At 41.5% G+C, this 23368-nt stretch overlaps 1 protein-coding gene across 1 annotated transcript in view; it reads left to right on the top strand.

Annotated features, from left to right (window-relative positions):
* The window catches only part of LOC129846162 (E3 ubiquitin-protein ligase MARCHF9-like), a 30070-nt gene extending 7855 nt beyond the window's left edge, over window positions 1-22215 (top strand). Inside the window, exons 2-4 of the mRNA XM_055914121.1 lie at window positions 18229-18384; window positions 18725-18917; window positions 21045-22215. Of these exons, the coding sequence (XP_055770096.1) occupies window positions 18229-18384; window positions 18725-18917; window positions 21045-21379 (684 nt within the window). The 3' untranslated portion in view covers window positions 21380-22215. The remainder of the gene's footprint in view (window positions 1-18228; window positions 18385-18724; window positions 18918-21044) is intronic.
* The last annotated feature ends 1153 nt before the right edge of the window (window positions 22216-23368 follow it).

The raw sequence follows: 23368 nt of genomic DNA, 5'->3' as shown, positions 1-23368 counted from the left end.
CTATGAGGACCATAAATAATCTAGACCTACATGCAATAGTATCTCTTTCGCTTTGACAATGATTTCACACAAGGCCTATTTCACATCATATGCACATCATATAACCCCTACCCACTGGGCACAGAAGTCAGTTCAACATCTAGTTTTGGAGTTGTCAACTAATGTGAATTCAATGTGAAATCAACAAAAATGTCACCTTGTCATTGGGTTTAGGTTAAACGTTGGGTAAAAAAATACGAAATTACCCTACGTTAATGACTTTTTTCAAATTCAAACCGCTTTCCAGGTTGATTCAACATCATAACAATATATTGTTTTGTTGAAATCAATCACATGGAAACAAAGTTGACTTAAACAGTTTTTACCAAGTGGGTGGGCTATAATAAACAAGTTTTTCTTTTGATGGTTTATTTATTATTTATTTATAATTACCTGCCTTCCATTCATTTTTCCCATAGGGGACTTTAGAAACACTTAAAATAAGGGCTGTGTTTCATGTAGGCTTACCATGGCGTGATGTTTTGATAACCATGTAAATCTCTCTAGGACAGGTGACTTTTATCAATATATTCGCAAGTATTTACCCCCCAAAATGAAATGCTAATTAACTGCTAATGTGAATATCATAAAGAACTACAAATGCCATGATGACCCGCACAAGACTGCCAATAGAGGCAAAGGTCAGAATCTCTGGATTAACTATCTAATGTTAGCTAAATTTAGTAATCAATAAATTGGCTACATTTCTTAAAATTTACAATTCTGTGATCTGTCTTGTGCAAGTTTTCAATTGACACAATACCTGTTAGCAAAGGTTTCAATTAGTGATGACAGGGATTTTTAGTTTTGCATGATGTCTACTTTGATGCTAATTAACATTTTTGAATCTGAGAGTAAATAAACGTGAATATATTGGTAATATTCAACTTGTTCGAGAGAGATTTACATGGTTATCAAAATGTCAGGCCAGGGTAAGCCGACACGAAACACAGCCCTTATTTTAAGTGTTTCTAAAATACCCTATGGGAAAAATGAATGGTGGAAAAATTATTGGAACCATTTCCCTGTTTGACCGCTAGGTTTTATGGTTATTATGACTCATACTGTGGTACTCTATGTCATCATTGGTTCACCTGTCTCTCCATAACATCCCATTAACAAATAAATCATTGGTTAGCTGTCTACATTATTTGATTCATAAGGCATTATGCCCAAGGAGCAGATTCACTTACCCTTGAATTAGCCTATTTAATGTTGCTGGTTCTTTTTGGACCCAGCTACTTCGGTCCTTGCCAATTGAACCATCAACTGCTGTGGATATTTATATGCCCCGAAACAAATCTTATTTATATTAAGTTGTTGTGATGGGCACTCTGTGCGTGTTTTGGGATGGGAATCAAGTTTGGTCCCACCCATGCTCAATACTCCATACTTCATCCGCCAAAACATCATAGTGACAGAGAGGCAAAGATACAATCCAGCTAACAATTGTTGGTTCCCAGAATATTCTTAGGGTATTCCAATAATGTTAATGACAGACACATTCCATGAATTGTTCAGGAACGTTTTCAGTACTCTGTGTAGACATTCTTTCAACATTCAATTTGTATATGAAAAGAATGTTTTGTCCATGTCTGTGATCGTTAGCTGTTAGCTGAGAATAAGTTGATTGACGAGATAAGTATTGATTGACGATAATAAGTATTGATCAAGACTGAGATACACTTGGTTGCAGGATTCAAATACAATATAATGTTCATAGAATGAACTACAGAGACCAAGAACACATCTCAATGTAGAGAACAAAATCTGGGCAATAAGGGTGAGAGAAATTAGTCCTACTGTTTTGGATGAATTAGGATGTATCACAGAGGAAAGAATCACTGTGATTGAATGAAGGAAAATACCAAATCAGAGCATCAGCACTGACTGACTATGATTACTCCACATACAGTGTCATCAGAATGTATTCACACCCCTTTACTTTTTCCACATTTTGTTGTTACAACCGGAATTTAAAATTGATTAAATTGAGATTTTGTGGCACTGATCTATACACAATACCCCATCATGTCAAAGTGGAATTTTGTTTGTAGAATTTTTTTGGGCTCAGCTGGTAGAGTATGGTGCTTGCAAGGTCAGGGTTGTGGGTTTGATTCCCACGAGGGGACCAGTAGTAAAAAGTATGAAAATGAATGCACTCACTGTGAGTCGCTCTGGATAAGAGTGTCTGCTAAATGACTAAAATGTAAATGTAATAAAACAAATAAAATGGGAAATGTCTTGAGTCAATAAGTATTCAACCCCTTTGTTATGGCAAGCCTAAAAATGTAAAGTATGTTCATGAAATGGACCGCATAAAAGCTCAAGAGTGTTTTGTAAGTGTGCGTAATTGTAAAGTGTTTTTATCCTAAGTGGACACTACATAATTTCAACGTGGAAGATTGGGTAACATTTGGTTGAGACATTGATCAATAAGATTACAACCTATATTCACCCACTCAAAAAGACAGTTGAATTTCCAATGCTTTCGACCATCTAAAAGCACAACCAAATTCCAATGGAAAAACAATGTCTGATATTTTTTGGTTAAGTTGTCACAAACGTCTTACCACTTCACTTTCAACCATTTAAAATCACAGCATAGTTAAAATGGGAACAAAATGTCAGACATATTGTTAATTTATACAGTACGAAAGAGGAATGTAATATCACTGTGCTTCAATATAAAAAACAAATTACCTGGATTGCAGTTGAGATTACATTAAAAGTACATGGTGCAAGTGATCAATGCCGTTCAAGATTCTGCGTAGATTATTACAGCGATTTTGAAGATCTCCACAGACCTGCGATGACCTATGTATGCTATTTTGAACATGCATGCTTTATATGATTACTTAAGAAGAAATGTATAGTTACAGTAACCTCAATGTGCCCATGGATGTGTTACTCATTTTAAGGTCAAATGTTACATTAGTTTGAAAGATAGCCTTAACTTTTATAAGGGCACAAGGCGAGACCCAAATTCAGACACAGGAGGCAGATGGTTGAGCTCCGATAATTATTATAACAAAAGGGGTTGGTAAAAGGCAGGTCGGGGACAGGCGAGAGTTCATAAACCAGGTCGGAGTCCAAACAGTACCAGGCGATAGGCAGGCTCGAGGTCAGAACAGGCAGAGTGGTCAGGCAGGCGGGTTCGGCGTCAGGACAGGAAAGGGTCAAAACCAGGAGGACTAGTGAAAAAACAGAGACTGGGAAAAATAGGAGCTAAGACAAACACTGGTTGACTTGGCAAAACAAGACAAACTGGCACAGAGAGACAGGAACCACAGGGATAAATACACTGCTGATAAAAAGCGACACCTGGAGGGGGGTGGAGACAAGCACAAGGACAGGTGAAACAGATCAGAGCATGACAACTTTAGGCTATTTATGTCACGGCCGTCAGGAGGAGACCAAGGGGCAGCGTGGGATGCGTACATACTTCTTTATTACAAAGAACGAACACTAAACAAACTAACAAAATAACAAACGAACCGTAAAGATATACAAAAATGAGTGCTGACAAGCAACTACACATAGACAACTACCCACAAATACAGGTGGGAAAAGGCAACCTAAGTATGGTTCTCAATCAGAAACAACGATAGACAGCTGCCTCTGATTGAGAACCACACCCGGCCAAACACACAGAAATACAAATCATAGAAAAAGGAACATAGAATGCCCACCTAAATCACACCCTGACCAAACCAAAATAGAGACATAAAAAGCTCTACGGTCAGGGCGGGACAGTAACCCCCTCCAAAGGTGAGGACTCCGGCCGCAAAACCTGAACCTATAGGGGAGGGTCTGGGTGGGCATTTCACTGCGGTGGCGCCTCTAGAGCGGGACCCTCGCCGCTGACCCCAGACTGGGGACCCTCGTAGCGGCCCCCGGCTGGAGGGCGCCTCTGGAGGATCCGGGCTGGAGGGCGCCTCTGGAGGCTCCGGGCTGGAGGGCGCCGCTGGAGGCTCCGGGCTGGAGGGCGCCGGGCTGGAGGGCGCCGGGCTGGAGGCCGTCTCTGGAGGCGCCGGGCTGGACGCAGTAACAGGACTCACCGGGCTGGGGAGACACAGGAGGCCTCTTCCTTGGCCGAGGCACCGGATACACTGGGCCGTGGAGACGCACTGGCGGTCTCGAGCGCAGAGCTGGCACCACCCGTTCTGGCTGGATGCCCACTTCCACCCGGCAAATGCGGGACGCTGGTACCGAGCACACCGGCCTGTGAATGCTCGGCCGAGACAGTGCGTATCACCCCATAGCACGGGGCCTAACCAGTCACATGCTCGCCACGGTAAGCACGGGGAGTTGGCTCAGGTCTCCAACCTGACTCTGCCACACTCCCCGTGTGCCTCCACCCAATTTGTTTTTGAGGCTGCCTCTCGGGCTTCCTTGCCAGCCGTGTTCCTGTGTAATCCTTGGCCCCTTTCCTAGCTGCCTCCGCATTCCTGGCCGCCTCCACCTGTTCCCATGGGAGGCGATTCCTTCCAGCCAGGATCTCTTCCCATGTGTAGGATCCCTTGCCGTCCAGGATGTCCTCCCATGTCCAGTCCTCTCTCCCACACTGCTTGGTCCTTTGGTGGTGGGTAGTTCTGTCACGGCCGTCAAAAGGAGGAGACCAAGGCGCAGCGTGGGATGCGTACATACTTCTTTATTACAAAGAACGAACACTAAACAAACTAACAAAATAACAAACGAACCGTGACGCTATACAAAAATGAGTGCTGACAGGCACCTACACATAGACAACTACCCACAAATACAGGTGGGAAAGGGCAACCTAAGTATGGTTCTCAATCAGAAACAACGACAAACAGCTGCCTCTGATTGAGAACCACACCCGGGCAAACACACAGAAATACAAATCATAGAAAAAGGAACATAGAATGCCCACCCAAATCACACCCTGACCAAACCAAAATAGAGACATAAAAAGCTCTCTACGGTCAGGGCGTGACAATTTACTGTATTACAAAAGTAAAATTGAATTGTGCTTGCTTGTCAATGCAGCAAATAACAACATTTGAAGGAGATGTATCTTCTGCTTGGATAGTTCCATCTGTGCCACTAACTTAGTCTGGCTTTAATTCTAGTTTGTCAACAAATTAATAATTGACATGTTGGATTCACGTCTCCATCTCAACCTAAATCAAATCAAACTTTAAATCACTTTAAATAAAGTTTGATTTGATTTAGTCCTATTCTTTAACTTTGATATGTTGGATTCATGTCTCCATCTCAAACATACATTTAAGTTATAGAATAGGAATACATCAAATCAGACTTTAAATACACTTACATAAAGTTTAATTTGATTTATTCCTAGATGGAGATGAGAATCCAACATATAACTGTTTTATTTTTAGACAAACTGGAATTAAAGCCAGACTAAGTCAGTGGCACAGATGGAACTATCCAAGCAGAAGATACAGTTGATGTCGGAAGTTTGCATACACTTAGGTTGGAGTCATTAAAACTTGTTTTTCAACCACTCCACAAACTATAGTTTTGGCAAGTCGGTTAGGACAACTACGTTGTGCACGACACAAGTACTTTTTCCAACAATTGTTTACAGACAGATTATTTCACTTATAATTCACTGTATCACAATTCCAGTGGGTCAGAAGTTTACATGCACTAAGTTGACTGTGCCTTTAAACGGCTTGGAAAATTCCAGAAAATGATGTCATGGTTTTAGAAGCTTCTGATAGGCTAATTGACATCATTTGAGTCAATTGGAGGTGTACCTGTGGATGTATTTCAAGGCCTACCTTCAAACTCAGTAGCTTTTTATTTAAAATCATGGGAAAATCTAAATAAATCAGCCAAGACCTCAAGTTCAACCTTGGGAGCAATTTCCAAACGCCTGAAGGTACCACGTTCATCTGTACAAACAATAGTATGCAAGTATAAACACCATGGGACCGTCATACTGCTCAGGAAGGAGACGTGTTCTGTCTCCTAGAGTTGAACGGACTTTGGTGCGAAAAGTGCAAATCAATCCCAGAACAACAGCAAAGGACCTTGTGAAGATGCTGGAAGAAACGGGTACAAAAGTATCTATATCCACAGTAAAACGAGTCCTATATCGACATAACCTGAAAGGCCGCTCAGCAAGGAAGAAGCCACTGCTCCAAAACCGCCATTAAAAAAAAGACTACGGTTTGCAACTGCACATGGGGACAAAGATTGTATTTTTTTGGAGAAATGTCTTCTGGTCTGATGAAACAAAAATAGAACTGTTTGGCCATAATGACCATCATTATGTTTGGAGGGAAACGGGGGAGGCTTGCAAGCTGAAGAACAACATCCCAACCGTGAAGCATGGGGGTGGCAGCATCATGTTGTGGGGGTGATTTTCTGCAGGAGGGACTGGTGCACTTCACAAAATAGATGGCATCATGAGGAGGACAATTATGTGGGTATATTCAAGCAACATTTCAAGACATCAGTCAGGAAGTTAAAGCTTGGTCGCAAATGGGTCTTCCAAATGAACAATGACCCCAAGCATACCTCCAAAGGACAACAAAGTCAAGGTATTGGAGACCTCAATCTTATAGAACATTTGTGGGCTGAACTGAAAAAGTGTGTGCGAGCAAGGAGGCCTACAAACCTGACTCAGTTACACCAGCTCTGCCAGGAGGAATGGGCCAAAATTCCCCCAACTTATTGTGGGAAGCTTGTGGAAGGCTACCCAAAACGTTTGACCCAAGTTAAACAATTTAAAGGCAATGCTACCAAATACTAATTGAGTGTATGTAAACTTCTGACTCACTGGGAATGTGATGAAAGAAATAAAAGCTGAAATAAATAATTCCTTCTACTATTATTCTGACATTTCACATTCATAAAATAAAGTGGTGATCCTTACTGACCTAGACAGGGATTTTTTTACTAGGATTAAATGTCAGGAATTGTGAAAAACTGAGTTTAAATGTATTTGGCTAAGGTGTATGTAAACTTCCGACTTCAACTGTACATCTCCTTCAAATGTTGATATTTGGTTGCGTTGACAACCAAACACAATTCATTATCCATAAATATCATGACATTTTAAACCAACCGGAGCTTGAAACCCTAGACATACTGTATGGTATATTGTTTGTTTAATTCTGGGTTGAATTCAAACAATTGGTGTTGATGATTTCGACAGTATGCCTAGGGTTTCAAGCTTTGGTTGATTTAAAATGTCATGATATTTAGTGATTTTGAATTGTGTTGAGGCCTGAATAACATCATTGATCATTGATCAAGTATTGTCACATTTCATTTGATCTATTAAACCTACCCTTTGGAATTACTTTGATAACAACAAAGAATCTATTTCGTTTTTAAGTGGAGATCTCTCAACAATCATTCTAACGATAGCATATTGGTAATAGTCAGTGACAAATAGCTAAGCGGGGCTTGGTAAAACCTTGGATGGGAGAACATGGGGTAGCTGTAGTTTGGTCAATTCTCCAGTAGGAGGTGCTGCCCAGCCTATTGTATTTATTAAAATTAAGATAGTGGATATAACCTTGAAAAACTATCATTGTTTTTAAGGTACAAATTCAAAATATTTTATACAAGGTCTGTCTATGTTGACTTTTTGTTACCATGAGGGAAAGGGGATACCTAGTCTGTTGCACAACTGAATGCATTCAACCAAAATGTGTCTTCCTCATTTAACCCAACCCCTCTGATTCAGAGGTGCAGGGGGCTGCCTTAATCGACGTCATCAGCACCCGGGGAGCAGTTGTTGGGGGTTAACTGCCTTGCTCAAGGGCAGAACGGCAGATTTTTCCACCTTGCCAGCTCTGAGATTCAAACAGTGACCTTTCTGTTACTGGCCCAACGCTCTTAACCGCCAGGTTACCTGCCGCCCATGTGTGCAGATCTCTCAAAACAAGAGTTGATTACTTTTTTCAAATCCAATGCATTTTCCATGCAGATTCTACATCACAATACATTGAAACAGCGTTGATTTAACCTGTTTGTGTCCAGTGGGATGCCATTGGCTTTCTGGATGGCCATGCCATGCTGGCAAACAGGCAGTGAGATATGTGCGCTGACTCACCGTCCACCCCTCCTTCCCGTCACCGTCCTCCCCTCCACTTCTCTCTCCTCTCTGTCTCTACAGCAGCCCTGTGGCTATCTGGAATCTGAGCACACAAAAACACATACATATTCTCTCACCCTCACTCTCACTTACTCTCACTCTCTCACACACACACACACACACACACACACACACACACACACACACACACACACACACACACACACACACACACACACACACACACACACACACACACACACACACACACACACACACTGCAAAGACAGAGCTTTAACTAAACTCACAACAACATAGGCTTGCCAGGGAGGAGAGCAGATATAGAGGAAAGAGAGAGAGAGTGTGAGAAAGGTAAACAATGTGAGGGGGGAACACAGCAAGCGAAAGAGAGAGAAACAAAGAGGAGAAGGAAATGGGCAGTGGGGAACCGTAAGGGCCTTCAGAGAAGGGTTAGGGTTATAATTGTTCTATTTTTTAAATATGCATTTAGTTAGAATTTTCATTTAATACCAATCTTTTCAATAATATTGAAATAAAATTCTGATTTAATGTCTTCAGTTTGTTTTGGAAAGGAAAGGGTTAACATTGAAGAGAAAAAAAGATCCAATCAGGATTTTTATTTGGTGGTCTCTGGGGATATAAATCTAGCTATCTAGCTTAGCTGTTGGCTAGGCCTTCAGAAGCTAGACAGAAGGCCTCTGCAATTCAACTGTATTAGAGCAGAATTCGGGAGTGAAAGTGGAATCAACAAATTACATTTTGACTTACAATGGTTGAGAACGTTAACAAATGTAATAATTGTAAACGGATGCCATCTCGAAGGCCTAGAGACACGTCACTACCACATATTATCCATTATATTGACCAGATACTCAAGTGGCCCCTCTAACACTGGAAAGAAATGTATTAAAAAATTAAAGTAAGTTGGGCGTGTGAACAACAGAGGCAACTCAAATATAATGTTTTTTATTTTTCAAGGTTGCCTGGATGTCTTGTGTCATACTTACTATATATCAGTACACTCATAGCAACCTAAGCATTACAAAACTTTTATTCAATCTAATAAGCCATTACATTTTTTGTTGACCAAATTCTCAGTAACCAGGTTTCCATCCAATCTTTTTATGCAAGTAAAGAACATGTCGGATAAAAAAATGTAATGACAGGCCTGATTGAAAGAGAAAACTTGTCTGGAAACTTTCCAAATGTCGACAAAACTAAATACGCTAGACAAGGTGGGATCTTTTTGTGTCTGTAAAATAAATTATGCAACAAATGTAGGTGGAAAGTTTTTATTCGCAAATATTGATGTAATAACCATCATATCGAAGTAAACCTGGAGTCACGCGATGACATGTTGTAAGGTCCTCCCAATACAACTCATCGAGAAAGCATAACGTTCATTAGGCGTCGGATTCTTAAATTATGATGAACTTCACAGGGTGGTGAAAGTGCAAGGTGGCCTCCCGAGTGGCGCGGTGGTCTAAGGCACTGCGTGGAAGTGCTAGCTGTGCCAATAGAGATTCTGGTTTAGAGTCCAGGTTCTGTTGCAGCCGGCCACAACGGTTGGCGTTGTGTTTCGGAGGACGCACGGCTCTCGACCTTCGCCTCTCGCGAGTCCGTACAGGAGTTGCAGCGATGAGACAAGACTGGATACCACGAAATTGGGGAGAAAAAACGGTAAAAAAAGAAAGAAAGTGCAAGGTGATGAGCTTGATGCTCCTTTCTAATAAATGTTGAGGGTCTTATTCTGGTGACATGATCACCGATGCTTGGCTACCGTTTGACAAATAAAAAGAATCTCACTCTTTTATCCATAATAATCTCATCATGTAGAATATACCCACACTGCATCTGTGAGCTGTTAGCTAGAGCGCTTGTGCCAATACCAGAGTGGGCACACTCACTATGTAATGCACATTTTTTTGTGAGAAAACTATCAGTGGAGTTGAAAATGCAATAGAACCCCATTTAACTTGCATTTTCTATTTGGTACATGGGAATTTAACCGCAAAATATATTTGTATCTACACTACGTCGTCATGCACAGCCTTTTATCCCCAACAAGTCAATTTGATGGAAACACATTTCTGATGGGGAAATGCGCATATTGTTTCATGCAGATTTTAGAATATTCACATGAAAATCTGTCGCCAATTGGATGGAAACCTAGCTAGTGACCTACTTACAAAAACTACTCGCTTGGTGAGTAAAAAAAAAAAAAAAACGCCACCTGCCGGTTTCGCTTCGCCTCTTTCTCTCTGTCACTACTGAGAGCGCGAGCCTATGGCAAGCACTAGTTTCCCACGGTCAACCCAGTTTGTGTTATAGGCTAGTGTGCAGGTGTCTCATTTATAAACGTTGCGTACACACAAAATATGCCCCAAAACATGCGTGCGCCAGTTTTCACGCAAAACTTGACATGAGAATGTCCCGCAAACTTTAGACCAAGCGTACACATAGCTTCTAGTGGTAGCCATACAACACATTTTATGAGCAACTCTCGTTTAATTGGTCCTATTAAATAGACTATTGTAATTTCAAGTTTTTGCTCTATGCTCCGAAAGGAGCGTGGTTTATAACATACAGTCAAATTTAACAGGTGAACAGACAGTTGATATTTTATATTAAAGTGTGTAATTAGGCCTATTGCAGTTTTTTTTTTATTCAGAGGAGACAATGTTTCCTAATTCGCGGGCAGTGAAGCATATTTAGGTTCGGGCGAAAGTAAATGCAAAACATGATTGAATACAAAGGATCTGTTTACAGGTCCACAACAATTTGATATTGTTTTTGTGTTTCAGAAACGGTCAGATACAGCAAATGCCCCACCTAAAAAAACTTTTCCCAAACACCTCCAAAGACATTTGATCAAGTTTGCCATTGATATTTCCTTTAGATATACTGTCTTGGCCTAATTCCAATACTTCTAAAGTATACAACAAATAATGGCGTTATTGTCACCATAAAAGCTGATGGGCGTTACTGAAGCATAATATAATAATAATAATGCTCATTCGCGTGCGCAGTTTCATGACAGGTCTGATTTATAATGGGAAACATGGGTATGTATAGCATGCGCCAAGTTGATAAATCTCAATATTTTTTGGCGTACACCGATATTTAGTGTAAAATTTACGCAACGGTTATAAATGAGGCCTTTTCAAGATTAACTTTCAACATGAAGTTAGGTTTAAAATGATAACTTAATTTCAACTTGACCTGTTGTCTGCCAATTTTATGTGATATCTTTGATACCAGAGTTCCGAGGCATGCTAAACAGTATACTTTGAAGTAGTGTGCCCATGCCCGTATCACTTTATCAGAAGCATGTGATCAGTTAAGTCCGAAGCTTTGTTTCATTGAGCAACCACCTGATTGGTTTGGTAGAAGACAAAAATGCAACGCTGCGCACAAGCTACGGAGTGTGGGACATCATCTATAACAGTGGTCACCAACCTGTCGATCGCGATCGATCTCTGGTCGATCTCCAAGGCATTCCTACTCGATCACCAAACATTTATGTAAAAAAGCCTTGCATTCCTATTTTTTACATTTCTTTCGCGCTGTTGGCGGTAAGTAAACTTGATCTCAGCAGTCCTAGCACCTGGAAGACAAAGCGTTCCCATTTCGAACAATTTCATGTGTCTGAAGGTAGAACTCCGCCCTCTCTGGCAGGCCCAGAGAGCAAATCAAATCCACCTATAAGCCTACCGCTGGACAATTCTATAGCTCAGATCACCGTGTCTGTGCAGTTTCCTCGAGCCATAGACTGTAAAAAGAAACCTCGAACCCACAGCAAAGTTGATACTGTGATATTTCAGAACTTTTAAAGTCATGATTAGAGAGAGACTCAGCGAAGACTGTGTCCCCTTTTTCTCAGCGGAGGGAGGGTGAGCGGAGGGACGGTGAGTCGGGTGAGATCCAGCCGCTCCCTCCCCTCAGACTGATCATCAGATGCAGGCCTCATACAACAAATTATATATTACCAGTGTGATCATATAGCTATCATATAGCAGGATGACACACACTCTACAGTGCAGTCAAGCACAGCAAAAAACTTTGGTAGGGCTCTTTAAAATCTGTATTTATTTTTTGGCTAATTATTATTTTTTCTTTATATTCCATTTTCTTGGTTTGGTTTTTCTGGTTTTCCCACAGTTTTTTCTAACTTTTTTAATATAAAAAAAACACATTTGGATCTTCTTGGATTTTCTGTGTTCTAACTTGAATTTTTAGTGTAGTTACCTTTTTTTCAGTGTGCATGCGCTGTTTGTATTTATTATGGATCCCCATTAGCTGCTGCCAAGGTTGGGGTCCGGGAAGAGTGGTGTTTCTGGTTAGCAGGGTTTCTGTAGCGCAGTAAGCTAATATGTGATGGAGTTTGCGAATCAAATGCCCACTTGTGATGCCACTGGACAGTGAAAAACGAGTAAGTGAACCTTTATTTATTGTCATTTAAATTAGTTTGCAGTAGTTATATAAGTGTTGAGTTAGATTACATAGCTGCCTCAATCATTATTTCAAATGATTTTAGTGACTTTACTGCAATTGCTAGCTAGCTAACAGATCTGCTAACTTTCTTTGTTGTTACTTTTAAGGTTGGAACCAACATACAGTCCCTCCAGCAGGCAGAGAGGCAAGAACTATTCGTCCGCCAGATCATGGACAAGCTACACTACTCACAGCCCTATGTAATGTTCAATATCACTGCATTGCTGGACTTTTTAAAACTTAATGTATTTGTATTGTATAAAAAATATATAAAGGAAATATATACATAACCGTTCAAAAGTTTTTGAAAGAAAAGCAAATTTCTCTCTCTTTGAGTCAGCTACTCACCACATGTTATGCACTGCAGTGCTAGCTAGCTGTAGCTTATGCTTTCAGTACTAGATTAATTCTCTGATCCTTTGATAGTGTGGACAAATTGTCAGTTCATGCTGCAAGAGCTCTGATAGGTTGGAGGATGTACTCCAGAAGTTGTCATAATTACTGTGTCTATGGAAGTCTATGGAAGGGGGTGAGATCCATGACCCTCCTAGGTTTGGTATTGAAGTAAATGTACCCAGAGGAGGACGGAAACTGTCTGTCTTCCGGCTACACTATGGCGCTACCCTACAGAGTGTTGTTGAGGCTACTGTAGCCCTTCATTGCAAAACAGTGTGTTTTAATCAATTATTTGGTAACATGAAGTAGTTTTACCTAAAAAGGACAGCTTTTTAAATGCTTCACTATTTTAATTTTTATGAAATTTACTCAGGAGGATGACCGAAGGTGTCTCACTTCAAACAAAGTATTACACGGCACTACATGAAGTGTCAATAAATAGGTTATAAACGTTCTGCCAATTTATTAAGGTTCTCATGATCCACAGGTTACTGTAAGGTGTGGGAGGTATTTAGATGGCTTGATGGAACTGAAAAGCTTGCGTTTGTGTGTGTGTGTGTCAGAGCCGAGATGATTTGGAGTAGTCCTAGAGTACCCGAGACTAACGCACCAGGTATCCTTTTCTGTTCCCATGCTGGAGTCCAGGGTTTTTAATTTTTTTATTTCACCTTTATTTAACCAGGTAGGCCAGTTGAGAACAAGTTCCTATTTACAACTGTGACCTGGCCAAGATAAAGCAAAGCAGTGCGACAAAAACAATAACACGGAGTTACACATGGGATAAACAAACGTACAGTCAATAACACAATAGGAAAAATCTGTATACAGTGTATGCAAATGAAGTAAGGAGGTAAGGCAATAAATAGGCCAATAGTGGCGAAGTAATTACAATTTAGCAATTTACACTGGAGTGATATATGTGCAGATGAGGATGTTCAAGTAGAAATACTTGTGTGCAAAAGAGCAGAAAAACAAATGTGGGGATGAGGTAGGTAGTTGGTTGGATGAGCTATTTACAGATGGGCTGTGTACAGCTGCAGCGATCAGTAAGCTGCTCCGACAGCTGACGCTTAAAGTTAGTGAAGGAGATATAAGTCTTCAACTTCAGTGATTTTTGCAGTTCATTCCAGTCATTGGCAGCAGAGGACTGGAAGGAAAGATGGCCAAAGGAGGTGTTGGCTTTGGGGATGAACAGTGAAATATACCTGCTGGAGCGCGTGCTATGGGTGGGTGTTGCTATGGTGACCAGTGAGCTGATATAAGGCGGAGCTTTACCTAGCAATAACTTATAGATGACCTGGAGCCAGTGTGTTGATTACAACCTGTTAACAATGGTGCCAACATTTTGTGGCTGATCTTTCAGCAGGAGAGAGGGTGATGTGATGTCCACATCACCAACGAACTATCATGGTCCAAACACACCAAGACAGTCGTGAAGAGGGCACGACAACACCTTTTCCCCCTCAGGAGACTGAAAAGATTTGGCATGGGTCCACATATCCTCAAAAAGTTCTACAGCTGCACCATCGAGAGCATCCTGACCAGTTGCATCACTGCCTGGTATGGCAACTGCTCGGCATCTGACCGTCAGACGCTACAGAGGGTAGTGCGTACGGCCCAGTACATCACTAGGGCCAAGCTTCCTGCCATCCAGGACCTATATACTAGGCGGTGTCAGAGGAAAGCCCAAAAAATGGTCAAAGACTCCAATCACCCAAGTCATAGACTGTTCTCTCTGCTACCGCACAGCAAGCAGTACCGGAGCGCCAAGTCTAGGACCAAAAGGCTCCTTAACAGCTTCTACCCACAAGCCATAAGGCTGCTGAATAATTACTCAAATTGCCCCCCGGACTAACTGGGTCCAGCACCGCACGGTATGGCTTGTTATACACTATACATGTACAGTATATACAAAAGTATGTGGACACCATTTCAAATTAGCTGTGCAATCTCCATAGACAAACATTGGCAGTAGAATGGCCTTTCTGAAGAGCTCAGTGACTTTCAACGTGGCACCGTCATAGGATGTCACCTTTCCAACAAGTCAGTTCATCAAATTTCTGCTCTGCTAGAGCTGCCCCGGTCAACTGTAAGTGCTGTTACTGTGAAGTGGAAACGTCTAGGAGCAACAACGGCTCAGCCGCGACGTGGTAGCCCACACAAGCTTACATTGACTGTCCTCAGTTGCAACACTCACTACTGTCACAGGCTGGCTCATAGCCTGTGGCAAAAATGAGGGGACACGAACAACAGGTATAGGCCAATCAAAAAGGTTCTTTATTATGAACTAAACTATTAACTTTAAACAAAGAAAAAGGAATGAGGTGTGAAAGTATCATAATGTAGGGTGTATGTAAAGTGTAGGGATGCGTGAATCTGTGTGTGTGAATATGACTGAGTAAAACTACGTAAAACTACAAAGGAACAAACAAAACAGGATCATACCTGGAGGAGCAGAGAGAGAGAGACAAAAGTGGTTAGTGAAGCAGCTTAAATACCCTGAGCCCAGGTGGCTCCAATCACTAACGACCCTCCTCTGCCTGCAGGAGGAACCGCCCCTGCAATGCAGAGGAGGGGCCGTGACACTACCGAGTTTCAAACTGCCTCTGGAAGCAATATCAGCACAAGAAATGTTCGTGGGGAGCTTCATGAAATAGGTTTCCATGACCGAGCAGCCTCACACAAGCCTAAAATCACCATGCACAATGCCATGCGTCGGCCATTGGATTCTGGAGCAGTCGAAATGTGTTCTCGTGATTAATCATTCTTCACCATCTGGCAGTCCGATGGACGAATCTGGGTTTGGCGGATGCCAGGAGAACGCTACCTGCCCCAATGCATAGTGTCAACCGTAAAGTTTGGTGGAGGAGGAATAATGGTCTGGGGCTGTTTTTCATGGTTCGGGCTAGGACCCTTAATTCCAGTGAAGGGAAATCTTAACGTTACAGCATACAATGACATTCTAGACAATTCTGTGCTCCCAACTTTGTGGTAACAATTTGGGGAAGGCCCTTTCCTGTTTCAGCATGACAATGCCCCCTATGCACAAAGCGAGGTCCATACAGAATTGTTTGTTGAGATCAGTGTGGAAGAATTTGACTGGCCTGCACAGAGCCCTGACCTCAACTCCATCGGACTCCTTTGGGATGAATTGGAACGCTGACTGCGACCCAGGCCTAATCGTCCAACATCAGTGCCCACAGCAATGTTCCAACATCTAGTGGAAAGCCTTCCCAAAAGAGTGGAGGCTGTTAAGAGCAGCAAAGGGGGGGCCAACTCTATATTAATGCTCATGATTCTGGAATGAGATGTTCAAAGAGCAGGTGTCCACATACTTTTGGTCATGTAGTGTATTGTTGTCAAAGAACTGACTGGGCTCAGCACCCCATGGTATGCCTTGTTATATTGTTGTGTGCATGTTTGTGTACTGAGGAACATACTGAGGAACAAGAAAGCCACTTTCAATTTCTTTATGTTGGGGGCTTTCATGAAAGTAATTGTTACCTGGTGTAATGTAAGTAACATTATATCTCTTTAGAGTGTGTGTCAACCTACAGCACAACATATCACCCTTTATAAAGCACATGTTTGTCATATTCGACATAGTGGGTTATGTCACATTTGACATTGGTGATTATGTCAGACAGTTATGCCACATTTATGACCCCTTTATAAAGCACGACATATGGTTATAGATGCTTTGTAACACATTTATGTAGTGCTTAGGAAGGCATTATGAAGGCTTTATAAGCTGAACGTCATTTAAAGAGGGACCGTCTTTTCATTGATTATCTCTGTTACATTTACCTGTAATCGTCACAGCCAGCCCTTACCATTCCACGCCATCTCTCTTCTTCTTTGTACCTCACCTGCCCTACGTCCTCTTTCTCAAACCCAGCGAAACAACGACAACGACAACGACAGAAACGATAGTGTACAGCATAATCATGGGAATTGTACTCCAAACCACTCTAGACTTTCACTGCTATGTACAAATACTGATGACATATTTTGGAAACATATCCTCTGGTGTGTGTGTGTTTTTAGGTGGAATGGAATGGTTATAGTTATGTAAAAATGTGGATCAACAGCAATGCCATTCTCTCACAAATCATGTAACAATATATAACACTATACCGTACACGTTCTTTAAATCAATACATTGTTGACAAACATTTTATTAATGAAAACCCATTCCCTTGTTATTTCGTTTTCGTTTTTTGGGGGTGGGGGGGGTGGGGGGGGTCAGGATTAGCAATGTCATCCTCTCCCAAATCATGTAAAGCTGTACATTCTCTCTCATTAACAACTTCCATCATAAAATGTGAGCTAAAGAAATGTTCTGCATTCAACAATTTCCTTGTTCTTTGCCTGTGTACAGTTACAGTACAGTATCCTGACCTTATTATGTACCATAATGCCCCCCTCACTTATCCAATGACATTAATATGCCTCTTACTGTACTATACCTTACTTACTGTACACACCTGCTTCCATCACACAAAACATCACTCACCTTTTATGCTTTTATGTACAATCCCTGTACTCCATTTTGTAATGTGTTGTACTGGACTATCCTGGCAAATGTATACCATCTTATTACCATGGAAATGCTTGTCCTCTTCCATCCTCCATCCAGACTACCACAGTGAGTAATGTCCTGGACTAGATGGCAGGACTTAACGGAATGGAATAAACCACAAGATGATGGGGATAAGCCACCTGACCCTGACCTCTAACCTCAGCCAGTGGCTATATGACATGACATTGATATTTATGTGGATCTCATGTTGAAGGAAATCAAGAATATGGCGGAAGTCCTATTTTAGATAGCAATCCAGGAATATTGCTAGATACCAAGGTGTAGGTGTACTCATGTGTGTCTCAAATGACTATTCAAACAACACCCTTAAGAAAACCCTGTATCCAGAAGTGCCTCTAGAGATCCAGGTGCACACTTGTTTTTGAACATCCGTGTCAGCTTCACCAACGATTCAGTGCTTAGTGCCTGGTCTCAGGGTTTGCACGCTTTTGTAGCAACCCATCACTAATACACTTGATTCAACAAATCTATGAATCATCCACATCATGCTTAGCTGAATCAGGTATTTTAGTGCTGGTCTGGACCAATAGTCTAGGATCAAAAGACCAGAGTAGTTGCCCATGCCTTCAGTAGATATTTAGATCAATTTAACTGAAGCATATGTCTCTGTTTCCTTCTCTGTGTCCTGCAGGGGGAGTTGCTGAGCCCGTGCCGCTGTGATGGCTCTGTGCGCTGTACTCACCAGCCCTGCCTCATCCGCTGGATCAGCGAGAGAGGCTCCTGGAGCTGTGAGCTCTGCTACTTCAAGTACCAGGTCCTGGCCATCAGCACCAAGAACCCACTGCAGGTACAGGATCTGTTTGTGTGTGCATGTGGGTGTAAGTGACTACAAGTGCTGCCCTATACCTCAGGGTTTCCATACCAAATCCAAGGTATTCTGTGAATGCTGAAGCATAGCACTCCAATGCTCCGAAAATACATACAAATGTAACAAAACACCTTTTCACGTCTTCCTGCCTGCAACTGCGTGACATCAGTGCACAGATAATTATCTCCACCAAAAAGACACACACATTGATCCACCTCTCCCTCCCCTCTCTCCTTCCACCTCCCTCTTTCTCTCTCCACCGCCCCCTCCCTCTCTTTCCCTCTCTCTCTCTCTCTCTGTATATCCCCCCTCTCTCCAGTGGCAAGCCATCTCTCTGACGGTGATAGAGAAGGTGCAGATAGCAGCCATCATCCTGGGTTCTCTGTTCCTTATCGCCAGCATCTCCTGGCTGGTGTGGTCGTCCCTCAGCCCTTCGGCCAAGTGGCAGCGCCAGGACCTGCTCTTCCAGATCTGCTATGGCATGTACGGCTTCATGGACATTGTGTGCATAGGTAAGCTAGAAGGTTCTATAACGTAGACCTCACTGATATACTATCAAAGATAATCATAAGCTTTTGTGATTGCAATTGCAGGTATGAGTAGAGTTGCATATGACAACAAAGGAGAATACCTACATGCTCCCAGAGTTTGAATGTAGGAAGGGTGGTTGAAACGTTCCAGTGTTACAGCACTAGGTCTAGGATCTAAACAGTGTACAGATATTCTACTTTCTCTTCATAAGCTTTTGTGATTGGTCAATCTCCTGACAGTTACTATGTCTGACCTGAACTTTGACACAGTGAAGCATCTTACAGTTTTTAAAAATTTCAGTGGTGCAATTTTCACAAGTATGCGGTACATTTTCAAAACTCTTAGTACAAAACTCAAAAACAGTTCATCATAAAGGCATTTGTTTCAAAACTCAAAGCACACTTTTAATTGACTAAGTACAACACACAAAATTGTACAGTCACTTTTTCTCCAAACTTAATCTGTGTTTCATCTACTGTAGAAATACATGTTTTGTTTGTTACATGATCTGATCGCTCTTAATTGATGATCGCTTAAACGTCTGGTAAACCTAAAGATTCTACATGTAAACCGGTTTGTCTACTACAGATTTTGAGAACTACATAATGAAAATGTATGTCTGTAATGTAGAAACATAAAAGTATGATTTATCCTCAAATGTACTACTACTATGATGACTGTTATGATTTTACTTCACAGTAAGTTTTTTAAAACTCAGATATTGACAAGACCATATGTGTGCAACAAATCTAATTTTATTGGTTGCATAAACAGATTAGATGTTACAGCAGGTGCAGCGAAATGCTTGTGTTTCTAGCTCCTACAGTGCTGTAACTCAATTTCAATACAGTACCAATATGCAAATAATCCAGAAATTCCAAAACAAGAAAGAAATGCATCCCTACGGCCAATACCAAGGGTAGGCAACCCTGGTCCTGGAGTGCTTCAGGCACTGCATGTTTTTTATTTAACCGACCTGGAAGACCAGGTGTGTTGAATTTAGACAATCACTGAAGTGATTAATGAGCTCAGTTTGTCAGGTGTGGGATCTAGTTGGAACAAAATAGTTCCTGCGAATCTTGCCCATCACCGGCAGCTAAAATCAAATCAAACGATGTGTGTGTCACCCAACACTCTCTCTCCTCCTCCACTGAAGTAACATATCTGCTCCTTGGTGCACCTTGGAAGGAACCACTTATTATGGAGAATAGGGGGGTACTCTTTTCCTCATCCAGTCAGTGAGCCCCCTCTGCAAAGTACAGCTGACAGATATTTTTATAAATAAATGTTATCAAATGTGGGCTTAAAGATTTACTTTAGTTAATAATTTAACATCTGAAAAATAAATAAAAAACAGGACATATCTGTGTGTCCACGTGCCTAGCAACCTTGCACAACAAAAGGTTTTGAATGTAAGACTGGCTGCATTACAAGTGTTACCACCAGTGTTACCAGTGTTTTGTAGTAAGAGTTTTGAAAATTCACCACATTCTCCTGAAAATAGTACCAAAGCGATAAAAAAAACGGTATTAACTATTGATCATTTTAGCATTCATGGTCAGTCCTCCTTGTAGTTGTCAGCTGTGTGTGTGTATAATTTAGTTAGTGAGAGCAATTTGTTTGTTTTGCTCGTTTCTGTTTGGGCTTTCATCTCACTTAGGTCGTAGTCTGTGTGACATGTAATGCTGAAAATGTACAGCCACTTCTCAAGAGCCTTGTACATCCAGACTGTTTAAATATTTACAGCATACTTGTGCATAGGTAGCCGACAATAATTCCTCCTTAAAGGTTTTTCTTCCCCAGAGTGCGTTCTTACTTTCTCTCCTGTCCTTCTCTTTCTCTGTGTCCTTTCATCTGTTTCCCTCTTTGTCTGGCTATTCACACTCTGTAATCTTTCACTTCTCTCCATCCACTTGCCTTCCTCCTCCCTCCATCTATTTTCTATTCACTGTCTCTCTATCTCCTACCTCTTGTATCACTCCTGCATCCCTCACGTTCATACCGGTCCTCTCTCTCTCCCTTTCTCTCTCTTACTTGCCCATGTCTGTCTGTCCATGTCTGTCTGTCCATGTCTGTCTGTCCATGTCTGTCTGGTTTTCTCTGTCCAGGTCTTATAATTCATGAGGGATCGTCTGTATACCGGATCTTTAAGCGCTGGCAGGCGGTGAACCAGCAGTGGAAAGTACTGAACTATGAGAAAGACAAGGACCTGGGCGACCCCGTCAGCTCCAGCGGCAAGGGTGGGGGGCGTGGGGGTCGAAACCCTCCCCACAGTTCAGCCGGGGCGGACAGGGGAGGCCGGGCAGGCCAGCGTGTTAGGACTATTCTCAACCACCACTGTGGCTACACCATCCTGCACATCCTCAGCCAGCTGAGGCCCAGCGATGCACGCATCAGCGCCACGACCAACCGCGAGGTGGTCATGAGGGTCACCACCGTATGAGACCGGACTCTGCGGGTGGGAGGGATTTGGACAACAGCCAACAACACCCCTGATCCACCTCCTTAAAACTCCAAAATGACTCTCACCCTTCGCCCCTGGCCTTACCTCCCCCCCCCCCCCCCCGTACTGAGTATCTCCCTAAGCCCAAAGTGTGGCGCAGTGAGAGTGAACAAAAACACAACGGCATAAACGCAGAGATCCTGCTTCTGATAACCCTCCTATGAGACACAAGGGGAGGGAGAGCAGCACAGTTAGAGTGTAGTTGAAGTTACAGACACAGACTGTAGGACAAAACCATTCATAAAAAAAGACAAAAAGGAAATGGCTTCGATAAAAAAAAGAAAAAAAGCTGGAGGGCTTTCTTTCGCCAGGTGAAATACACTAAGTATTTTCATTATTCTTGTTCTTCTATTTTCTGAAGAAAAACTCAAAGTATTGTTACTGATTTAGATTTTATAATTGAAAACATATTGAGGAAAAATGGCAAGGGACATTTTCTTACATCTGCCCTCCAAACCCATGCCACCAATTATGACCCACATCTCCTCCCCCTCCTCAACTCAACTCAACTCATCCCTGTATCCCCATAACCCCCCCCCCAACCTCTCTCTCTTTCTCTTTCTTTTTTCTTCACGTGTCTGTGAAAGACATTCTCTGTCCACCTGTAACACCTAAACTGTCCCTTTGGCGCAAAGCAGACATGGAACCCTCTGAAGAACACGAGCATAAAAGTGCAATAAAACTATTTAAAGAGATTTGACTGACACATCTGAATGAGATTCCAACATTACAATTCATCTTCTGCAATAAAGAAACCTGTACATGTCATGGTGAAACCCTGTGTGACGTCACAGTTTTATATTGTGCACAATATTGGGTATCAATAGTATATGTTGTATTGTTTTCATCAGTTACTGTGTGAAGTTCTGAGATTTGTACCTTGGAATATTTGAATATGTTAAAGTTAACAATACAAGATAGGTAAAGCATCAATAACTAGAGTTAATCAACAGGAACAGATTAGATTTTTACTTTAATTGTTTGAATATAATATAAGCTAACCTCAATCGACTGTAATTGACATGGAATTAGCCCCATCTGCCAATGGGTAGGGTAAGGATTCAATTGCAGAATGGCGTGTATAATAATTTTGGCCTTTCACAAGAGAAATTGTGAAGCTTTGTGAACCCACTATTACCATTTTCCGTATTCTGACTGTAGTTTACAGAATGCAAGAGAGTACAATGCGTATGTGTTAGAGTGGACTACTTATACCCTCATTGTTTGTGAAAAGTAATTATTTTGAATTCAGTAAATGCGGAGTAGGCCAACAGATGGCGACAAATGACCAATATAAAAGATTGATGGTCTCTGGTCTATGGGCAGCAATGAGCGTTTTGATATCTTTAAAACAGATTAAAACAGCCACAACAATAAGAACATGCCCTTTAAATTGAACCTTTTACTGCAGTGAGCTGAATCAGGGAAAAGTAACAGAGTGATTATTGGTAGTCTTAAACAAATCTACTTTACAACACCTCACACATGGTTCTGGGCTTAAAAAAAGAAAACACCTGTACCATGTCAGATATAGAGTTGAAATATATAAACATTTTGCGTTTGCATCCCAATATTACACATTATATACATCACAGAAGACTGAAATATAACAAAATTGTTAGAGAGATTTTCGTCAGGTTTTCTGAAATAATATTTATTAATTATTATTATTTATTAAATATTAATAACATTCCACGCATGAGGCCAAAAAGGGCGCTTTTGGTCATTGACTGCAGGAAAGGGCTACCGTATCCATAATACGGAACAGGTGAAATAGATGTGTCCCGTTGCAAATAAACTGGTATGCATAATTTGTCTTTCATTGAAGTGAGACACATCATGCAAACATTTGCACAGTGGTGGAAAAAGTACTAAATTGTCATACTTGAGTAAAAGTAAAGATAACTTAATAGAAAATGACTCAAGTAA

Source organism: Salvelinus fontinalis, chromosome 3 (assembly GCF_029448725.1).
Source record: "Salvelinus fontinalis isolate EN_2023a chromosome 3, ASM2944872v1, whole genome shotgun sequence".
Lineage (NCBI taxonomy): Eukaryota > Metazoa > Chordata > Actinopteri > Salmoniformes > Salmonidae > Salvelinus > Salvelinus fontinalis.
This window is presented reverse-complemented; position numbering and strand designations above follow the sequence as displayed.